This window comes from Schistocerca serialis, chromosome 7 (genome assembly GCF_023864345.2).
Source record: "Schistocerca serialis cubense isolate TAMUIC-IGC-003099 chromosome 7, iqSchSeri2.2, whole genome shotgun sequence".
Classification (NCBI taxonomy): domain Eukaryota; kingdom Metazoa; phylum Arthropoda; class Insecta; order Orthoptera; family Acrididae; genus Schistocerca; species Schistocerca serialis.
Genome location: NC_064644.1, coordinates 569489829 through 569508230, shown reverse-complemented (window position 1 = coordinate 569508230; position 18402 = coordinate 569489829). Strand labels below are relative to the sequence as shown.

General features: G+C 43.7%; 1 protein-coding gene across 1 annotated transcript in view; it reads left to right on the top strand.

Annotated features, from left to right (window-relative positions):
- The window catches only part of LOC126413256 (lachesin-like), a 325953-nt gene that overhangs the window by 18742 nt on the left and 288809 nt on the right, over window positions 1-18402 (top strand). The window contains exon 3 of the mRNA XM_050083157.1: window positions 7900-8061. Coding sequence (XP_049939114.1) covers window positions 7900-8061 — 162 coding nt within the window. The remainder of the gene's footprint in view (window positions 1-7899; window positions 8062-18402) is intronic.

The following is an 18402-nucleotide window of genomic DNA, read 5'->3' as shown; positions in this document are numbered from 1 at the left end:
ATAAGCCGGTGAGTATCACAAGAAATATTTGAATCAGTACGCAATAACAGTTTTGAATCACGTCCGTCAGATACAGACTTTTAATGGCAAAATTGTTAAAAACAAAATGGCTCTGAGCACTATGGAACTCAACTGCTGAGGTCATTAGTCCCCTAGAACTTAGAACTAGATAAACCTAACTAACCTAAGGACATCACAAACATCCATGCCCGAGGCAGGATTCGAACTTGCGACCGTAGCGGTCTTGCGGCTCCAAACTGCAGCGCCTTTAACCACACGGCCACTTGGGCTGTTAAAAACGCTGACCGTTGCTCTAGGAGAGGAAAGATGCATTTTGGGAAGAAGAAAATATGTACGCGAACTGGAGTGGAAGACGTGAGCAGGACTGGAAATTGAAATGGATGTGGGTGAGACATATAGCGAAGCGTATGGATGGTAAAGAGAAGGTATCTCCTGAAACGAGAAAAGAGCATTATGGCGGCTTAGCTAACTAGTAGCAGGCAACATCAGAAAACATGCGGCAGCAACAGGGATGCGAATAGGTTAAGATCGTTACTCAAGGAAATGTCCACAGGAATCATTTATCTAGCAGTGAATGTCGATTGACTGTGTATGATCATGATTTAAAGAATATAGTTGACTCACTTGATTCATTCGTTAAATATGCCTTAATGATTAACACCATAGTACGAAACTCTTTCGTGCCAATGTCGCTCGACCTGCTACGTTAGTTTGTTTGTTGTTGTGGTCTTCAGTCCAGAGACTGGTTTGATGCAGCTCTCCTTGCTACTCTATCCTGTGCAAGCTTCTTCATCTCCTAGTACCTACTGCACCCTACATCCTTCTGAATCGGCTTAGTGTATTCATCTCTTGGTCGCCCTCTACGATCTTTTCCCTCCACGCTGCCCTCCAATACTAAACTGGTGATCCCTCGATGCCTCAGAACATATCCTACCAACCGATCCCTTCTTCTACTCAAGTTGTGCCACAAATTTCTCTTCTCCCCAATTCTATTCAATACCTCCTCATTAGTTATGCGATCTACCCATCTAATCTTGAGCATTCTTCTGTAGCACCACATTTCGAAAGCTTCTATTCTCTTCTTGTCCAAACTATTTATCGTCCATGTTTCAGTTCCATACATGGTTACACTCCATACAAATACTTTCAGAAACGATTTCCAGACACTTAAATCTATACTCGATGTTAACAAATTTCTCTTCTTCAGAAACGCTTTTCTTGCCATTGCCAGTCTACATTTTATATCCTTATCCTCTCTACTTCGACCATCATCAGTTATTTTGCTCCCCAAGTAGCAAAACACATTTACTACTTTAAGTGTCTCATTTCCTAATCTAATTCCCTCAGCATCGCCCGATTTAAGTCGACTGCATTCCATTATCCTCGTTTTGCTTTTGTTGATGTTCTTCTTATACCCTCCTTTCAAGACGCTGTCCATTCCATTCAACTGCTCTTCCAGGTCCTTTGCTGTCGCTGACAGAATTACAATGTCATCGGCGAACCTCAAAGTTTTTATTTCTTCTCCATGGATTTTAATACCTACTCCAAACTTATCTTTTGTTTCCTTCACTGCTTGCTCAATATACAGATTGAATAACACTGGGGAGAGACTACAACCCTGTCTCAATCCCTTCCCAACCACTGCTTCACTTTCATGTCCCTCGACTTTTATAACTGCCATCTGGTTTCTGTACAAATTGTAAATAGCCCTTCGCTCCCTGTATTTTACCCCTTCCACCTTCAGAATTCAAAAGAGAGTATTCCAGTCAACATTGTCAAAAGCTTTCTCTAAGTCCACAAATGCTAGAAACGTAGATTTGCCTTTCCTTAACCTATCTTCTTAGACAAGTCGTAGGGTCGGTATTGCCTCACCCGAACTTTACAAACACTGGCGAGCCGGAACTTCACGCCGACCTGCTGAGCGACGTGCTGGTCTGTCTTTGGAACGCAGTGCGGCCGCGATTCTGCGCGGCAGTGACTGGACAAATCCTTGTCAGGTTTCCGGAAGTACAGGTACTGCAGGAACACTGCGAGAAGTGCACGCTTGAACGTAAGTGTAGACGCCAGCCAGCCCTTCAGGTTGCGCTACTGTATTTGGGCACGGATGTCGCTTGTGCTATCTCCTCAACACGTTGCGTCAGTCGTGGTCAGAAAAGTGTGCTGCGTAGATTTTAAGTGCATTATGTCGGAACTCAGTAAATTCGGACGTGGTCAAATTGTTAGCGTTCGTTACTGTGACGGAAATCATTAAGAGGACTCTGACGAAAAATAAGAGGACGACAGCTGCAGAAGTCTCCGCAGTACTGAATCTCGCACTCGCGAACCCTATCGGCACCGGAACAACAAGGAGGTAGGTCCATAAGCATACAATTGTAAGGTGAACAAGAATTTCAGAACCATTCGTCAGTGATACAAACGCTCGTGACAGGAAAACATGGTGCCGAAGCCATAAAATGTAGAGTATGAAGCAAATGAGGAATGTGATTTTGCGGGATGAGTTTTGTTTCACAGTGTTTCCTAATACTGTCTGATTTGAAGTCCAGTCGTGAAACACGGCGGGTATTTGGTGAAGATTTGAGCAGGCATATTGTGGTATTCCGCGTCCCCCACAGTTATCCTACAAGATTGCAGTACCGAGAAAGATTACGACCATTTTGGTTGATTAGTTGCATCAAATGTTACGATGTTTGCTCCCCAATGTTGACGCTTTCTTCCAGTCGGACAGGGCCTCTGCTGACTGAGCTGGCATTGTTCAGGAATGGATTTGTGAGCACGAGGATGAGTTGTGGCATCTCTCCTGGCCAGCACAGTTACCAGATATAAATGTTAATGAGTTTGTGGTCTGTGTTTTGGATAGAAGGGTGTGTCATCGCTATAAACATTCATCATCGTTATCTGCCTTTATTTTCCAGGACGAATGGTATAAGGTAACACCTGAAAACAGTACAGAACTCATTTCGAGACCACTGGAAGCTGTTTTGATCTCCAACAGTTTTCCTACAACGTATTAGGTATGGTAAAGTGTTTTAGGTGCTAACATACTTTCGCCCACCCAATGCATACAGCCTTAGCTGTCCACTCACAGGTCAAGGAATTACTGTAAATTATGGGCTAATGATTTGCGTGCGGCTACCGGGCGCCCGATAGCGAATCACATGTGTTCCGCCGGGTTGGGACCGGCCGAACTGGGTGACCAAGACATCAATTCTCTATCATGCTCTCAAACCATTGTAGCGCCATGCTCGCCTTGTTACGCGAATACATTTCCTGCTGCAAGCTGCGATCACCGCCAGGGAAGAGCAAAGTGTGAATGTGGTCCGCAACAGTATTCAAGCAGTCCACATTTGCAACGGTGCATTAGATTACTAGCACAGTTCCCAGGGAAGCTCGGGTAATTGTCGGTCACAGCATGATACAGACCGCTCCGTCCAGCTTGTGTCCGTGTTCCGGGGCATATTTCGAGCCGGCGTTAGTCTGAATGAAGACGCATCGAGAAACGACCGCCGACCTGGTGTAACAATACATGTGATCCACTCAACTAGACATTAAGTTTTAGTGGATAGATTGTCCAGTGTCGATATCCTGCGCCCATTGCAATCGTAGACCACGATGTCGTCGGGTCAGTGTGGGAACACGTTGAGGTTATCTGTTTGCAATCAGATATTCAGCAATATGTGCCGAACGGTGTTCCCCGAATCAGCTGTGCCTGCACCAACACTGTGTTTTGTCGTCCTCTCTGATACAGGCCTATCTCGGTTTTTAGAGCGAACGCATTATGTGACACTTTACCGCATGCATGGTTTCGCCGTGCTTCCTCGTCTTTTCAGAGGTGCTTGCGATATTAGCATTTGACCTACCGACCTCCTTCACCACTTTTGAGATGTTCCTTCCCAGGCACCGGGCCATGACCATCTGCACTTTCTGAAATCTGTTTACCTCAGGGGATTTTCCCGTTTACGGACAGTATCACTGGAGGGATCCGTCCTTAGGTCCCTGCTCTGTCTTTATAGTTTGTTTACCGCGTCGTGTGCCCACAATCGTAACAGGTGGCTTTGAGACTCGCCGTGGGCACCGGTCGTAATATTTTAGCTCATTGGTGTACTCGTTACATATCTGTTTGCCTTTGTACATGACTGACATGATATTGTAACACCCCCATCTGTCACTTATCCGGTTTTGGCGTGTGTTCACCCCAGCTAATTGACTAACAGATCAACAGAATTGCCGCAATATTGGATAACGCAAAGAAAGTAATAAGGTCCTGTGACTCCTGATTGAACTGCTGTGGCAGAGTTGACATTAATTGATTTAGAATTGATCCCTTTTAATTAAAAAGGGGTGCACATTTATGTTATATTCGGCTATAGAAGACCAGATGCAAAGGTTGAACATAAAATTAATTAAGAAAGTGACTTGTGAGTTCAACTACTTGATTGAAAACAGATGCAGTCGTTTAGCACAAATTTATTTTAATTCACGACCTTCAATCATCACATTACATGATTCTCCTATCAGGCAATGGGAATAAATTGCGTTTACGTGGAGTAAAGCGCGATAAATCAAAATTAATTCCTATCGACTGACCCAGGTGTAATGCGAAGTGCGAGAAGAATTCTACAATACACGGCCCATGAAAACCTCATGGAATCTTTACCGACGTGATCCAACAAATTAATCAGTGGCCTAATTCAAGCCAGAGCGGGCGCAATATCACCGAATTCAGCGTGGCGGGGTGGCGTCGTTGTGCGGACTTCAGCCTGCCTCATGGTGCTGCAAGGCTGCGCTCGTCTATTCACTATCTCCAAGCTCAATTGTTCCGTTTGCTAAGTCCTAAACTGCAGAGATGCTCTCTCTCTCTCTCAGGCAAGATGAGTAAAGAATGCTACGTCCGCACTCTAGGCAAGCTGGGAACAGAAGACCTCTATGGAGATGTCTGCCAGTCTGCTCTTCAACTCAGTTTCCCCTCCAGCAAAATCACTTACTCCAATTGCAGCGCAAGTCGCGTTAATTATGCGTCGCTTCCCAGTGCCGACCAATGCTTGCTTTGGGAAGTGAATTCCCACAAAATTTCCCTTCCTCTCAACTTCTGCTATTTAGCTCCTCCCAGGCCACCCATCAAGGTTAGCGTCTGCATAAAACACCAATTTCTCCGAAATTCTGACTCCCAGTGTAACACTACGCTCGGGCGCACGATACTTTTTAAAGCCTGTACTATCGTAAGTTGACGGGCTTCACCTTAAGAGAAAGGATTTTAGTATAGATATTGACCGCGTGTACCTAAATGGAGGCAAAATCAGACTTACACCCACTCAGTAATAACAATGATACGGCAAGCAAGTCCGAAGTGCAACTACACGTTAGGATGGACAAGAAACAACACAGCAGATGCTACCAAATTGTTAATAATACGGTCGCCAGCCTAATTAGGCATTAACTAAGTTTCTTCCCTGTACAAGTTGATGTACGTTCATGCCAAACAATACGTAGTAACACTGCATAATATGGTAAATTTTAGAACCGGAAAATCTACTGAACTGATAATTTCACTTTCTGTACTAATATGCATAATTCATAAATACATAACATTACACTATAATGTTTACTACAAAACTTCGTACTGTCTATTGATCTGATTAAAATAGGGTTACCCTAGAAATAGCACTTTCGAAACACACATACAATGTCAATTTTGAAAAAGGTAAAACACTGATAAATTTTGGTTTTATATTGACTTTAACTTTGCTGTTCAAGTCAGTTCAGTACACTTCAGAATTCAAATGAATAGAAAAGAAAAGGGGGGGGGGACCCTGAAACTGTTATGACCACTGTATCGAAAATTTTGATTATTGAAATAATTAAGCACTCAAGATTTCCAATATATGAGTTACTACTCTTTTTATCTTATTTCCTGCTCATTTAAAATATCATTATATCTGCCTCAAAATAATTCATTACTAATTCAATTTCAAAATTATCTTCCGACTTTGTAAGACCTTTGTTATTTACCTATATATTCATTAACATCAAAGTTCTTTAAATATCATTCTAACATTGCTAGGTCTGCAGGTGATTATTATTAACATAAACTTTAATTCTTCATTTCTGGACACTCGGATTGCACAACATGTGGAAAGGACCCTGTCAAGGTTAGTTGTGAGGATAATTGACTGATAGGACAGTTCTGGTAAAATTTAAGTTGTTATTGAACAGTATGGAACAAAAGTAACACTGGTCCACACGAATACAGTACTAAAAGTTTCAACCTGTTCGTGTCGATGCGGCGGTTGGCGGGCGGCGAGATGGCGAGGCGCTGAGCACACATACAAGCACAGCTATGGCTCTTGATGTATCGGCACTTTGCTTCTTCTTAGCGTTGCAATACTTTTCCATTTAGTGCCTATGGAATATTGCCATGCTGTATAGGCGTCGGAAACGGCACATCCGAGGCTCAACGAAATCACGTTTTCCAGGAGATCCTCCTCGATCCAGAACGTGTTTCTAAGATCGATGCCCAACTCCGACTACTACTGCTGAGCCCGTTATGCCGTGCCGCGCCCGTGTGCATTTTCCCGCGCTCGCCTGCCATCCACCTTTTACCGCTCCCCTACAGACAGGGTATTCACCCGAGGTTTTGCATTCTACATTTCCTAATACATTGCCTACGTATGGACCAGACGCACAATTACAACTTTAACATCTTACAACAGTCTCGACGTTTGTTACATTTCAATTCTATTACAATATTGCTTGAAATTTGACATAAAAATTAATATTCACATTGAAAATTGTTTACAGTTTCTTTAACATAATGGCATGAAACAAAAAAGAAATGAAATCAGAACATCGATTACACTAATTTATCGAAAATCAGAAGAAAAAATTATTATATGTACAATAGTATAGCGTTGGTGTTGTTACACCAGGAGAGTACTTCAGATTCCTTGGTCCTACGTTCCCATCGGAGGCCAGCGTATTTCATTCTGTCGCTCTTCACCTGCTTTACTTCAGACTTTGTGGACCGTAAATTCAGCGTGATGTTGCTGTAGTCACGAACACGCATATTTTGGCCTCTGTTGACCACTCCACTGTAGCTTTGAGTGGCTTTCTCGCATGTTTCACTGAAAACGGGACGACGGACATTTATCAACAGGAGTACAAGTTCTCCGTCCGTTTCCCAGTGCACCAGCATGAGGTCAACCATCCCCCCACTGTCACTCACCTTAAGGCAGCTGGAGGCTGCGCCCCGTTACCGCTTTCTGAGAGCTTGAGCCGCCCTAGGCTGCCTATTGTCGCTTCCCTTCGCCGCTCCCCAGTCACGAGCGCCTCCAGCTGCGGTCAACTCTGAATACTTCCCTGGGATAAACTGGCCTCCAATGAATCGATGCGTTTTCACAAAGTTTTCATGTCGTGTGACTTACTTTAAAACCATCACCCAACATTAATTATTCCAATACGTCCATACTATACCCTGTACAAGATGCATTGTGCCTTGTCAGCCATTTTTGTTCAGTGCTACTGTTCGCTCAACGTGAGTTCGGTGATCTTTAATGACTTCATGTAAGGGGCATAGTTCTTGCCATATTACAATATTAAGTGCAAAAAGTCCAAGTTGTTTGTCACCGATGGCTGTTGAACTGTGCTTATTTTCCGTTGGAGGATTTTCTCGAATTTGTTTTGATTACTGAGAGTGTGTAGCGGTCCTCTAAATAATTGGCAAATGCACAAATGTAAGGGTTGCTGTTCTGTGTGTGTGTGTGTGTGTGTGTGTGTGTGTGTGTGTGTGTGTGTGTGTGTGCGTTCGTATCAGTGTTTGTATGTGTGTCAGTGTGTGTGCCAGCAGTTGGACGGTAGCGTGTCACGCTCTGGTGTGATGCGCAGTGCCTCCAAACATCGTGGACGAGGAGTCGACCGAGTCGGCGGTGGCGGTGCGGGAGCACCAGAACGCGACGCTCACGTGCAAGGCGGATGGCTTCCCCGCGCCCAAAGTCATGTGGCGGCGCGAGGACGGACAGCCCATCGTGCTCTCCAGGCACAGCAAAGGTAGGCGAAAGGCGCACCTGCGCTGGGCCAAGACGCGGGTTGCCTGCCAGCTGCAGCTGCCCCAATCAACCGCAGCAGCGTCCTGAATACCCCATCGCATGCCTGCACACACACACACACACACACACACACACACACACACACACAGATACATATGCACAACACACAACACATTCCAAAACACACAATGATGAAACAGAGCTGTCGCTATATCCTACAAATAATTGAAAAACCTGCGAAATAGTGCACTGGCTAAAGAACAACGAAATACTAGTAAATCTCTAAGATAACAATAGAAAGATAAAATAGAAAACGTAGGGCAAAGACAAGATTACCACAAGCAGCTCTCTCGTTTCATAGACCTGATTGCATAACTCTAATACGTTGCCACGCAATGACATATCAGAACAGGTGCAACGATATCTTTAAGCACTCGGTCTTCAAGCCACAAGTGGCCCATCGGGACCATCCGACCGCCGTGTCATCCTCATTTGAGGATGCGCATAAGAGGGGCGTGTGGCCAGCACACCGCTCTTCCGGTCGTTATGATGGTTTTGATTGACTGGAGCCGCTACTATTCGGACGAGGAGCTCCTCAATTGTTATCACGAGGCTGAGTGCACCCCGAAAAATGGCAACAGCGCATGGTGGCTGGATGGTCACCCATCTAAGTTCCAGCCACGCCCGATAGCGCTTAACTTCGGTGATCTCACAGGAACCGGTGTATCCACTGAGGAAAGGCCGTTGCCTAACGATATCTTCAGCAAACAACAAATTTAAAAGTGATTTTAAAACATACAGAGTGTCGCAGCAGGAATGCTCGATATTCAGGAATACGTCAGGAACGATCATTTGAGGCAAAAAACTTCATGTGGACATACGTCCTATTCCGTACGGTTTTCGAGATAAAACACATCCAACATACGTATCTATTTCTTTTCTCCATTACTCAGTACACTGTGGTGAAGTTTACACATGTATACGTGTGCAACAGCCACTAAACATTACAATTGAAAAATATGTACTTTTAACACATTCATCCTAAAAAATTATCGTACATGTCACGTTACACCTGTTGTACAGTTCTCAATTAATGCCTGAACACCACAGTCAATTTCAAACCATTCGTGCACACTTGTTGTGTTGCTAGCCTGAGTGCCTCTGGACGTTCCCTAATGACGACGGTAGCGTCCTTGATGCGACCGAGCAGTTCATCTCCCGTATTCAGCTTTCATTTTTACGTCTCAGACCTCATTCACACGCTAGACAAACATTTAATGGCGTACACAATACCGATCTGTGTGTCAGTTAATTGTACCACCACGACCAATCCAACTATAAGGGTAAGTAAGATACGTACGTGTGCACCACTAGCCCAAAGATAAGTGTACGTTAAACGAGTTGTACCTCCTAAATCATTTGGAACAGTGCATGTGTGCCTATGAAGGTTTTTGCTTCAAATGACCGTTGCTGTCATATCCCTGCTTACTAATAATTCCTCAGACAGTTCAGCAACATACCAATTAAAATCTATTGTATTTTTATTGTATTTCAGCCGTAGGTTATACAACTTGAAGATTCTATTAAAATTTATCCCATCAGCCCTAAGCCTACATGAAGAAACGATATGGACATACACAACTCATGACAAATGTGTTCAACCTCTGTGATGTTGTGACTACATGTTTTTTTTTTTTCTCTTTCTTCATGTGTCAGTCTGCTGAACAGATCTTATCAGTCTGCCTTGTTTATTAAGTGCTGATATTCCCGTCGGTTCTACAGCAAGATTTTACGTCATTTTTGTAGTACACTTGGTCGACATCCGCAGATTTACTACTCCCTCGGAACTAGTTCTTGTCTTGAATGACACGTCTTTCAAACCATGCGGGAGACCAATACCACTTGCGCTACACACCGTCGGTGAAGGTTCAACGACTCAGTAGTGAAACCTCCAGCAAACAATGAATTCCTACCGAGTATGACCTTCAATACATAGCGAGGTGCAGGGGCAAACTATCTGTGTCCCATCACGCATCTTTCTGTTTCCGTCAGATAGTGCGAGGTTACAGCAGCGTTCTCAGGTCGCACGAATTGTAATCTAGTGTGGCTATGGTGCCCAAGAGGTCTGTCAGACAGTGTGAACTGTCTGGCCAATAGCCGGCCGTTGTAGCAGACCGGCCTTAGGCACTTCAGTATGGAACCGCGCTGCTACTACGGTCGCAGGTTCGAATCTTGCCTCGGGCATGGATGTGTGTGATGTCCTTAGGTTAGGTAGATTTAAGTAGTTCTAAGTCTAGGGGGCTGATGACCTCAGATGTTGTCCCATACTGGTTACAGTAGGTCAGACGTAGGTCATCTTTAACCGAACTAAGGAGCTAGAGCGGTCTTGAATCGTGGACGAAACCGCTTCTGACACTACCGATACACCTTTTCTTAAATCTTTCAAGATACGCCCCCTGCATGTGGCCAGAAATGCCTACACTCGTCTTCCACTGGTCCCGCCGAAGGTCCTGATTCCAGAGAACGAGGGTTCTGTTTGCCAGTGCGGCCGCTGTGCTTCAGCACTAGCATAAGTTGTACCTTTTGAACAGTTCTCGATGCTGGCTATTGAAAAAGTGGACATGAAATGACAGTGCCGACATCGACCTACTTTTTATCCAGTGACGAGTATTTTGATGAACCTGATGGACTGAGTTGGGAATCCACTACCCCCATAGCCGTGAATTTATCTGTGGAAGAGTTTGTAGTCAAGAGATTGAGGAAGTCGTTCTTGAAACCTACCTGCTATTGATGGTACGCCGACGACACGTTTATGATTCAGCCACATGGACTAGACGCCCTCAGTCGTTTCCTGGGCCATTCTAATTGCTGTCATCCCAGCATGAAGTTCATAATTCAGGGGGAAAAAGAAGAAAGACTTTCGTTTACGGACGTACTGGTCAAAAGAAAGAACTATGCGACTCTGGTGTACAGTGTTTGTAGAAACCCAACTCATAAGGGCTGGTCTATACAGGCAGTGAGTTACTATGCAAGTTATCGAGACATGGAGGTCTTCAACACGTTATCAAGGAGGGCTTATGCCGTCTCGGCTGTCGAAAGCTTGACACAAAACTAGGACACCTTAAGCACACGTTCTAGCATAATTGGGAAACTGGCAAATAGATCCAGTGTACTTTAAAGTTTGAAAATTCAACTGAAGCATTAGAAGATGTATACTGATCGCTTTTGCCGACCTGTGTGGCCGAGCGGTTCTAGACGCTTCAGTCTGGAACCGCGCGACCTCTACGGTCGCAGGTTCGAATCCTGCCTCGGGCATGGATGTGTGATGTCCTTAGGTTAGTTAGGTTTAAGTAGTTCTAAGTTCTAGGAGACTGATGACCTCAGATGTTGAGTCCCACAGTGCTCAGAGCCATTTGAACAGATCGCTTATTTTCCTATCATACGCATGGTCCGTGTCTTCAAAGATATAATATCAGTACCATGATTGGTCCGCCAGTCAAGATTGGAGCATACCGAGGTACGGTTAGACGATGTTAGGCTGAGAAAGTTCGGGATTTACAAAATCTCTTGCAGTTGTGGGAAAACGTGTATTGGCTACTCCACGACAGATACATCGAACACCGTTGCCATACACAAATACAACAGCTTAAAAAATTGGCAGTGGCCGAGCACTGTCTAACTGAGGAGCACAGGATAATGTATGACTGTGTCTTGAAAAAGTCAGTCGAAACTGAACTGGCAGATACTACTCTAACCAGAGACAAGGGCTAATCTGTAAGTAAAATGTGGTACTACGTTTCATTTAACACCAAAAACCAACAGTCTTTGTATCGTCCAGCAGAATATAACACTTTTAACCGCTGAGACGCTGCACTTTCAATTGCGTTGGGTGGTAGCAGCGCCGATTTCTGGTGCATGCGCTGTTAGCTTTCAGCAGAGTATGAAAAGGCCGCCGTTCACGTTAGAAAATAGCTCCGACGAGATTAACAAACAGCAGTGTCACAAGAAAGTGATGGCTAAGGTCGACCCCTGCGATACTGTCTCAAGATGATTCTATGATCCGGCTGGAGACCCAACAAGAATATCATCTCTGTAGGTCGTGTTCGTCGTCTGCGTATGTCTGGTGTGTGCTTTTAATATATGCTCTTTGTAACAATAATTTTCGTAGTGCAGTAATCACATTAACTAATGTCCAAGCATCAAATGTAAGTCTTCGGCGATGCTTTTCGGTAGTATGCATAGTTTTAAATTTGTGGCGTGCATCCATGTAAATTGGCCTAATAGCATAGTCTTTTTCTTTTTTATAACATTTGCACTCAGAAGTACAATGGCTTTGGACACTTTTCAAGTACAGCTTATTATAAAGACTAGTTTGGCACCGACCTTCCAAAAATGCATTGTCTAAAAATGTCCAGTAAAACTATTAATCTTAGTACATTTTATGATCTGATTGTCAATGCATTAAACTTGAACCGATTTTTTATACATTGAATTCTTACCCGTTTTTCATCAGGAAACATGAAAGTGTCTAAGGCGAAAATTGTATTACAGTATAACAAATAGTGAAACACTGACAGTTGCAGGTTAGATACAGTGATTTAAACAGTTTGTCGCAGATGCGGACAAAAGTTTAATGAAAATCGTAGATAGAAAATTCGTGATAAGTTTCAGACTTTACTCACAACTAACGTAAACGTGTAGTTAACCAAGATACGCTGCTAATATACACTAAACATTTAAACATTTAAAGTAAACAACTCAAAGCATAATACTTACACCAAATAGATCAAAATAGAATAGCCACAGTATGGAAGTGTTTACAATGAGATGGCAAAAGTCATGGGGTAGCGACTTGCACATATACAGACGGGAATGGTATCGTATATACAAGGTATAAACGGGCAATGCATTGACGGAGTTGTACAAATGTACCCAGGTGATTTATGTGTTTTCGACATGTTTATGGCCGCACGACGCGAGTTCACGGACTCTCAAAGCGGAATGATAGGTGGAGCTAGATGCATGAGATTTCATTTCGGAAATCGTTAGGAAATTCAATATTCCTATTCAAGAGCGAGTCGAGAATACCAAATTTGACATATTATCTCTTACCTTGGAGAACGCTGTAGCCGAGGGCCTTCACTTAACGACCGAGAGCAATGGCTTTTGGGTAGGATTGTCAGTGCTAACAGACAAGCAACATTGCACGAAATAACCGCAGAAATGAATCTGGGACGTACGATTAACGTTTCATCTAGGACAGTGTGGCGCACGAAATAACCGCAGAAATCAGTCTGGGACGTACGACGAACGTTTCATCTAGGTTAGTGTGGCGGAATCTGGAGTTAATGGGCTGTGGCAGCAGTCGACCGACATGAGTGCCCTTGCCATCAGCACGACGTCGCCTGCAGTGCCTTCCCTGTGCCCGTGACGTATCGGTTGGACCTAGACGACTGGAAAGCGGTAACCTGGTCAGATGAGCCTCGATGTAGTCGGTAAGAGCTGATGGTAATGTTCTAGTGTGGCGCAGACCCCACGAAGGCATGGACGCAAGCTGTCAAGAAGGTAGTGGGCAAGCTGGTGGTGGCTACTCCTTAATGGTATGGGCTGTATTTACATGGAACGGAGTGGGTCCACTAGTGCAACTGAACCAACTGAAATCATTTTCAGCCATTTATGGATTTGAGGTTCCAAAACAGTGGTGGAATTTTTATGGATGACAATGCGCCATGCCATCGGGTCACAATCGTTCGTGATTACTTTGAAGTTCGAGCTACTGGTTTAGCCATAGAGGTCGCCCGACATGAATCCCATTGAGCATTTGTGGAACGTAATCGAGAGGTCAGTTCGTGTACAAAATTTTACACAGGCAACACTTCCGCAATCATGGACGGCTACAGAAGCAGCATGCCTCAATATTTCCGCAGGGGACTTCCAACGACTTTTTGACTCCACGCCACGTCGAGTTGGAAAAAGGAGGGACGACAGGATGTTAGGAGGTGTCCCATGACTTTCGTCATCTCAAGTGAATAAATATTTCAATTGAATTCCGCTGAAGATACCAGGAGAATTAAAGAGAAACGTCCGTAGTTAAGACAGAAGCAACACAAATCTTTCGAATTTGCTGTTTTACGAGCTAAACGCCTCAGTTTTTATTCCGCACAAAAATTAAGAACTTTTTTGCTACTGTGTGAACTTATCTCTAAATCTTGAATGTTCAGTAATAATTAATTTAATATTCTATAAATTGGATAGCTCCAAACATGTGGAACATGTGTAACAAATATCGGTTGGAATATGTAACTAATTAATTAATTAACCTCATGCATAAGTAACATCGAAGTTCCACCAACATTTAAAAAACTGAGTACTATTCAACGGCGAGAGCCGATTCAAATTGCAAATTCTGTAGGGTGAAAGATTGACTACGAAATGTGTTAACTAGAGTTCTTTTTGCTTTGTGTCACTCACAGACTTCTTTACTGATTATTTAAGACATTTCGTTGGATGATATGAATTCATTCGTTGATCTCTACATATGTATGTATTTTACACTGTTAGTTCCACACACATAGATCTTCTTCATTAGCACTGTAATTTATACGTGCATTCACAGTGAGTGCCCATGCACGGAAAGTGTCCTCTCGACTTCTTCCGAATTCCAACGAAAAATCCATACGAATAATGACACATGTAAGCTTTGAGTCGAGCCATGAGATCAATGATTAAACTGGACATAATCGGACGACAACTCCAGCGTCACCCATAACCAGCATTAAACCTTCCCTTTATTGACCGACCAAGTGCAACAGGCGTCGAACTCCATCGCACAAACTGACACCAGTACAACACAATGCATACACGTTTGCATGCTTGCAATAAACATTCTCAGGGCTACACCGGTTATTAATGTACCAGCACTTCACATTTGCAATGGCTAATCTCGCGCTTACATTAACCTGTGATCTTTTAGTGTTAACCACTTAAAAATGTTACCTAGACAAACGTATTTCCGGAATATTATTTCTATACATTTATTATTGTTTGGTGCTGCGATTTTTTTCCGTCCGTGTATTTAGTTATTCCCATCCGTTATGTGTCAACATATAAGTAAAAAGTGTGTGGTGTCTGTAAAGCTGGTCAAATACCTTGTGTAAATGTAGAACCAGGCCCTAAGAGCGAGGTTAACTGTTCCAATAATTTTTCCCTCTCATCCGCCCGCGGCTTGATTAGCAAGGTCTTTCGTCCAAGGACCTGTTTTACATGTAAACGACTGCCGAATGTCATTTATAGGAATGGAATTTCATGCAATTTTCATCTGTAGGAGTTCGTGTTCGTGTCCGCGTTTGAGGTTGTAAATTTTCAAAGTAACACTTACTGCAAATGTAAGCTGACGACGAGGATTATCATATGCAGTTACGTAGCGACGAACAACATTTTCAGTTTAACCGGTAGATAAATGTCCATATCTTCTGGCGATCCAGACATCGCCCAACTGGGATCCGGCATCGCCTTCCTCGTTAGCATGAGTACGACGAAACCCAAACACGTCGGATAAAAGCCGAGTCACCCCAGGATAACACGGTCCTTAGCCTTGCTGATGGTCTCATTTCAGCTGTTTCTCCAAGTATGCCACATCCAGCTGAAGGAAATCGTTGGTGATCAGACCCAGTAGAGCTACCAAACTGTGGGAATGTTATTTACAGGGATTCACCAGCCGTTCTCAATAGCCCCAGACGCTTTAATTGGAATTTAGGTAGGGAGGTATAGGAGGCTATTCGAGGTGATACAGGCTGGACAAATGTGCGTCGAGGCCTCTGCGCACGGCTCTCGCCATCTTGAATTCCAGGAGTCCCCTTAACATACTCATCAAAAAGACGTAGGAAAAAGCAATACCTGGTCCCCGAGAATGTTGAAATAAACGTCATGGGTCGTGTTCAAGGTAACATGAAGGGGTGGGCCCTAAGTCATGATATGAACAACACCCTGAAAACACCACAGAACTATGTGGCCTTAATTAAATCATCTGCTCAGCGCAGGTCAATCGCCTCATTGTGCCGTCGGGGTACTTGTTGCCTCGACTGCAAAATTACAGACCAGTGTCCGTTACAACGGTCTGCTGCAGAATTCTTGGGCATAGTCAAAATATAATAAATTTTCTTGAGACGGAAACGCTTCTGCCCACAAATCACAGCGGATTTTGAATGCATCGCTCGAGCGAAACTCAGCTTTCTCTTCTCTCACACGATATCCTCCAAACCATGGGTTGAGGACATTAGGAAGATTCTGTATTCCTAGGTTTCCGGAATGCGTTCGACACAGTGCTGCACTGCAGGCTGCTAACAAAGATCCGAGGAAATGGAATAGGTTCGCAGATATGCGAGCGGCTCGAAGACTTCTTAAGTGACAGAAAGCAGTACGTTGTCCTCGACGGTGAGTGTTCATCAGAGACAAGAGTGTCGTGAGGAGTGCACAAGGGAAGTGTGACAGGATCACACATATTTTCTATACAAGTAAATGATCCGATGGACAGGGCTGACAGAAATCTGTGACTCATTGTCGATGACTCTCCGGGTATGGGAAAAGTGTCGTCGTTCAGTGAGTGTAGGAAGATACAAGACGACTCAGATAAAATTCCTAGTTAGGCTGGTGAATGGCAGGTACTCTAAATGTAGAAAAATGTAAGGTAATGCAGATGAGTGGCAACAACAGTCCCATAATGTTGTAATACAGCATTAGTGGTGAGCTGCTTCACACAGTCGGCTCAATTAAGTATCTAGGGGTAACTACGAAATGGGGCAGGCACGTAAGGATGGCAGCACGGAAAGCGAATGGTCGAGTTTGGTTTATTGGGAGAAATTCGGGAAACTGTGATTCATTATGAAGCAGATCGAGTACAGAACACCAGTACGAAGCATTCTTCAGTCCTGTTTGGGATCCCTACCATTTGGACTGAAGGAAGACATCTAAGCAGTTCAGAGGTGGGCGGCTAGATTTGTTTCCTGTAGGCTCGATCAACAAGTGAGTTTTACGGAGAACTAAAATGGGAATCCCTGAGGCGGAGATGACGTTCTCTTCGAGAAACAATATTGAGAAAATTTAGAGTACCGGCATGTGAAGTTGAGCGCAAACCAATCTGTTGCCCCCAACGTACATTTCGCTTAAGGACCACGAAGATGAGATAATTACAGCTCTCACCGAGGCACATAGATAGTCGTTTTTCCCTCGTTGTATTTTCGTGCGGAACCGGGAAGCAAATGACTATAGTATGCAACAACGTTTGTGGCAACTGGACTGGGGATGCGCCAGTAGTAGGGCAAACTGCCCTTTGAGACAATTTGGTATGGGGGTTGCATACATTCAGGGCCAAATTTGATTGATTTATGAACGCCTCCCCCTCCCCTGAACCTGTTGCTCTGTTGATTGATTTATGACCCCTTGGGAAAAATCTTCCATTCCAAGAAAGCTCCCCACCCCTCTCCCTCCCTTTCAACCTCCCCACCTCTCTGGAAATCCCCTCGCTATACAAGCACACCTTTGGCATCGAATTAATTTTTCAATTAATTAGATCTATAAATTAATTGACGCCTCCCCTGTGGTAATTACTCCAACCACCCTCCCCTCCCCCCTGGAAACAGACGGGAAAAACACTTAGTCTCTGCTGTAGAGGAAGGATCTCATGATAGAAAATTCAGATGTTCTTACATAGAATATACTGTTTATTTATAAAATTCAATTCGCACAGGTTGGTTCTCTCTTGTATTTGGTTGGAAAAGCTCATCATTCTCTTCTACTAATAAAATTATAAACAGCCGACCAGCTGCAATGGATAAAGAAATTCTTTACCTAGGTTTCGACAAATATAAATTTGTCTTCTTCAGAAGGTAGCAATATTATGTTAGTAAGGACTAATGTACCGTCGCCGTTTTTACAATTGTCGACTAAGTCGGTTGTGAACTCTGCAAGATCCATGAGCTGTTTTATATTTACGTGACAAATCCTACTTCTAGGGCTATATTTTATTTTTGACACATGGATCTATGCCGACAATTATAAAAACGGCGATGGTACATTAGTCCTTACTAATGTAAAATTGCTACCTCCTAAAGAAGACAAATTTATATTTGTCGAAACCTAGGTAAAGAATTTCTTTATCCAGTGCAAGTGGCCGGCTGTTTATAATTTTATTACGTGAAACCGTTGCTGTTGTGCAGCTACGTTTAAAATATTGATTCTCTTCTACTTTGGAAGATGCAGGTCTTGTGAAATACATCGAAAAGAAGTGATTAAATAGATCGCTTTTTCCGATAGCGCAAGGAGTACCGTCACGAAATTGACGTCA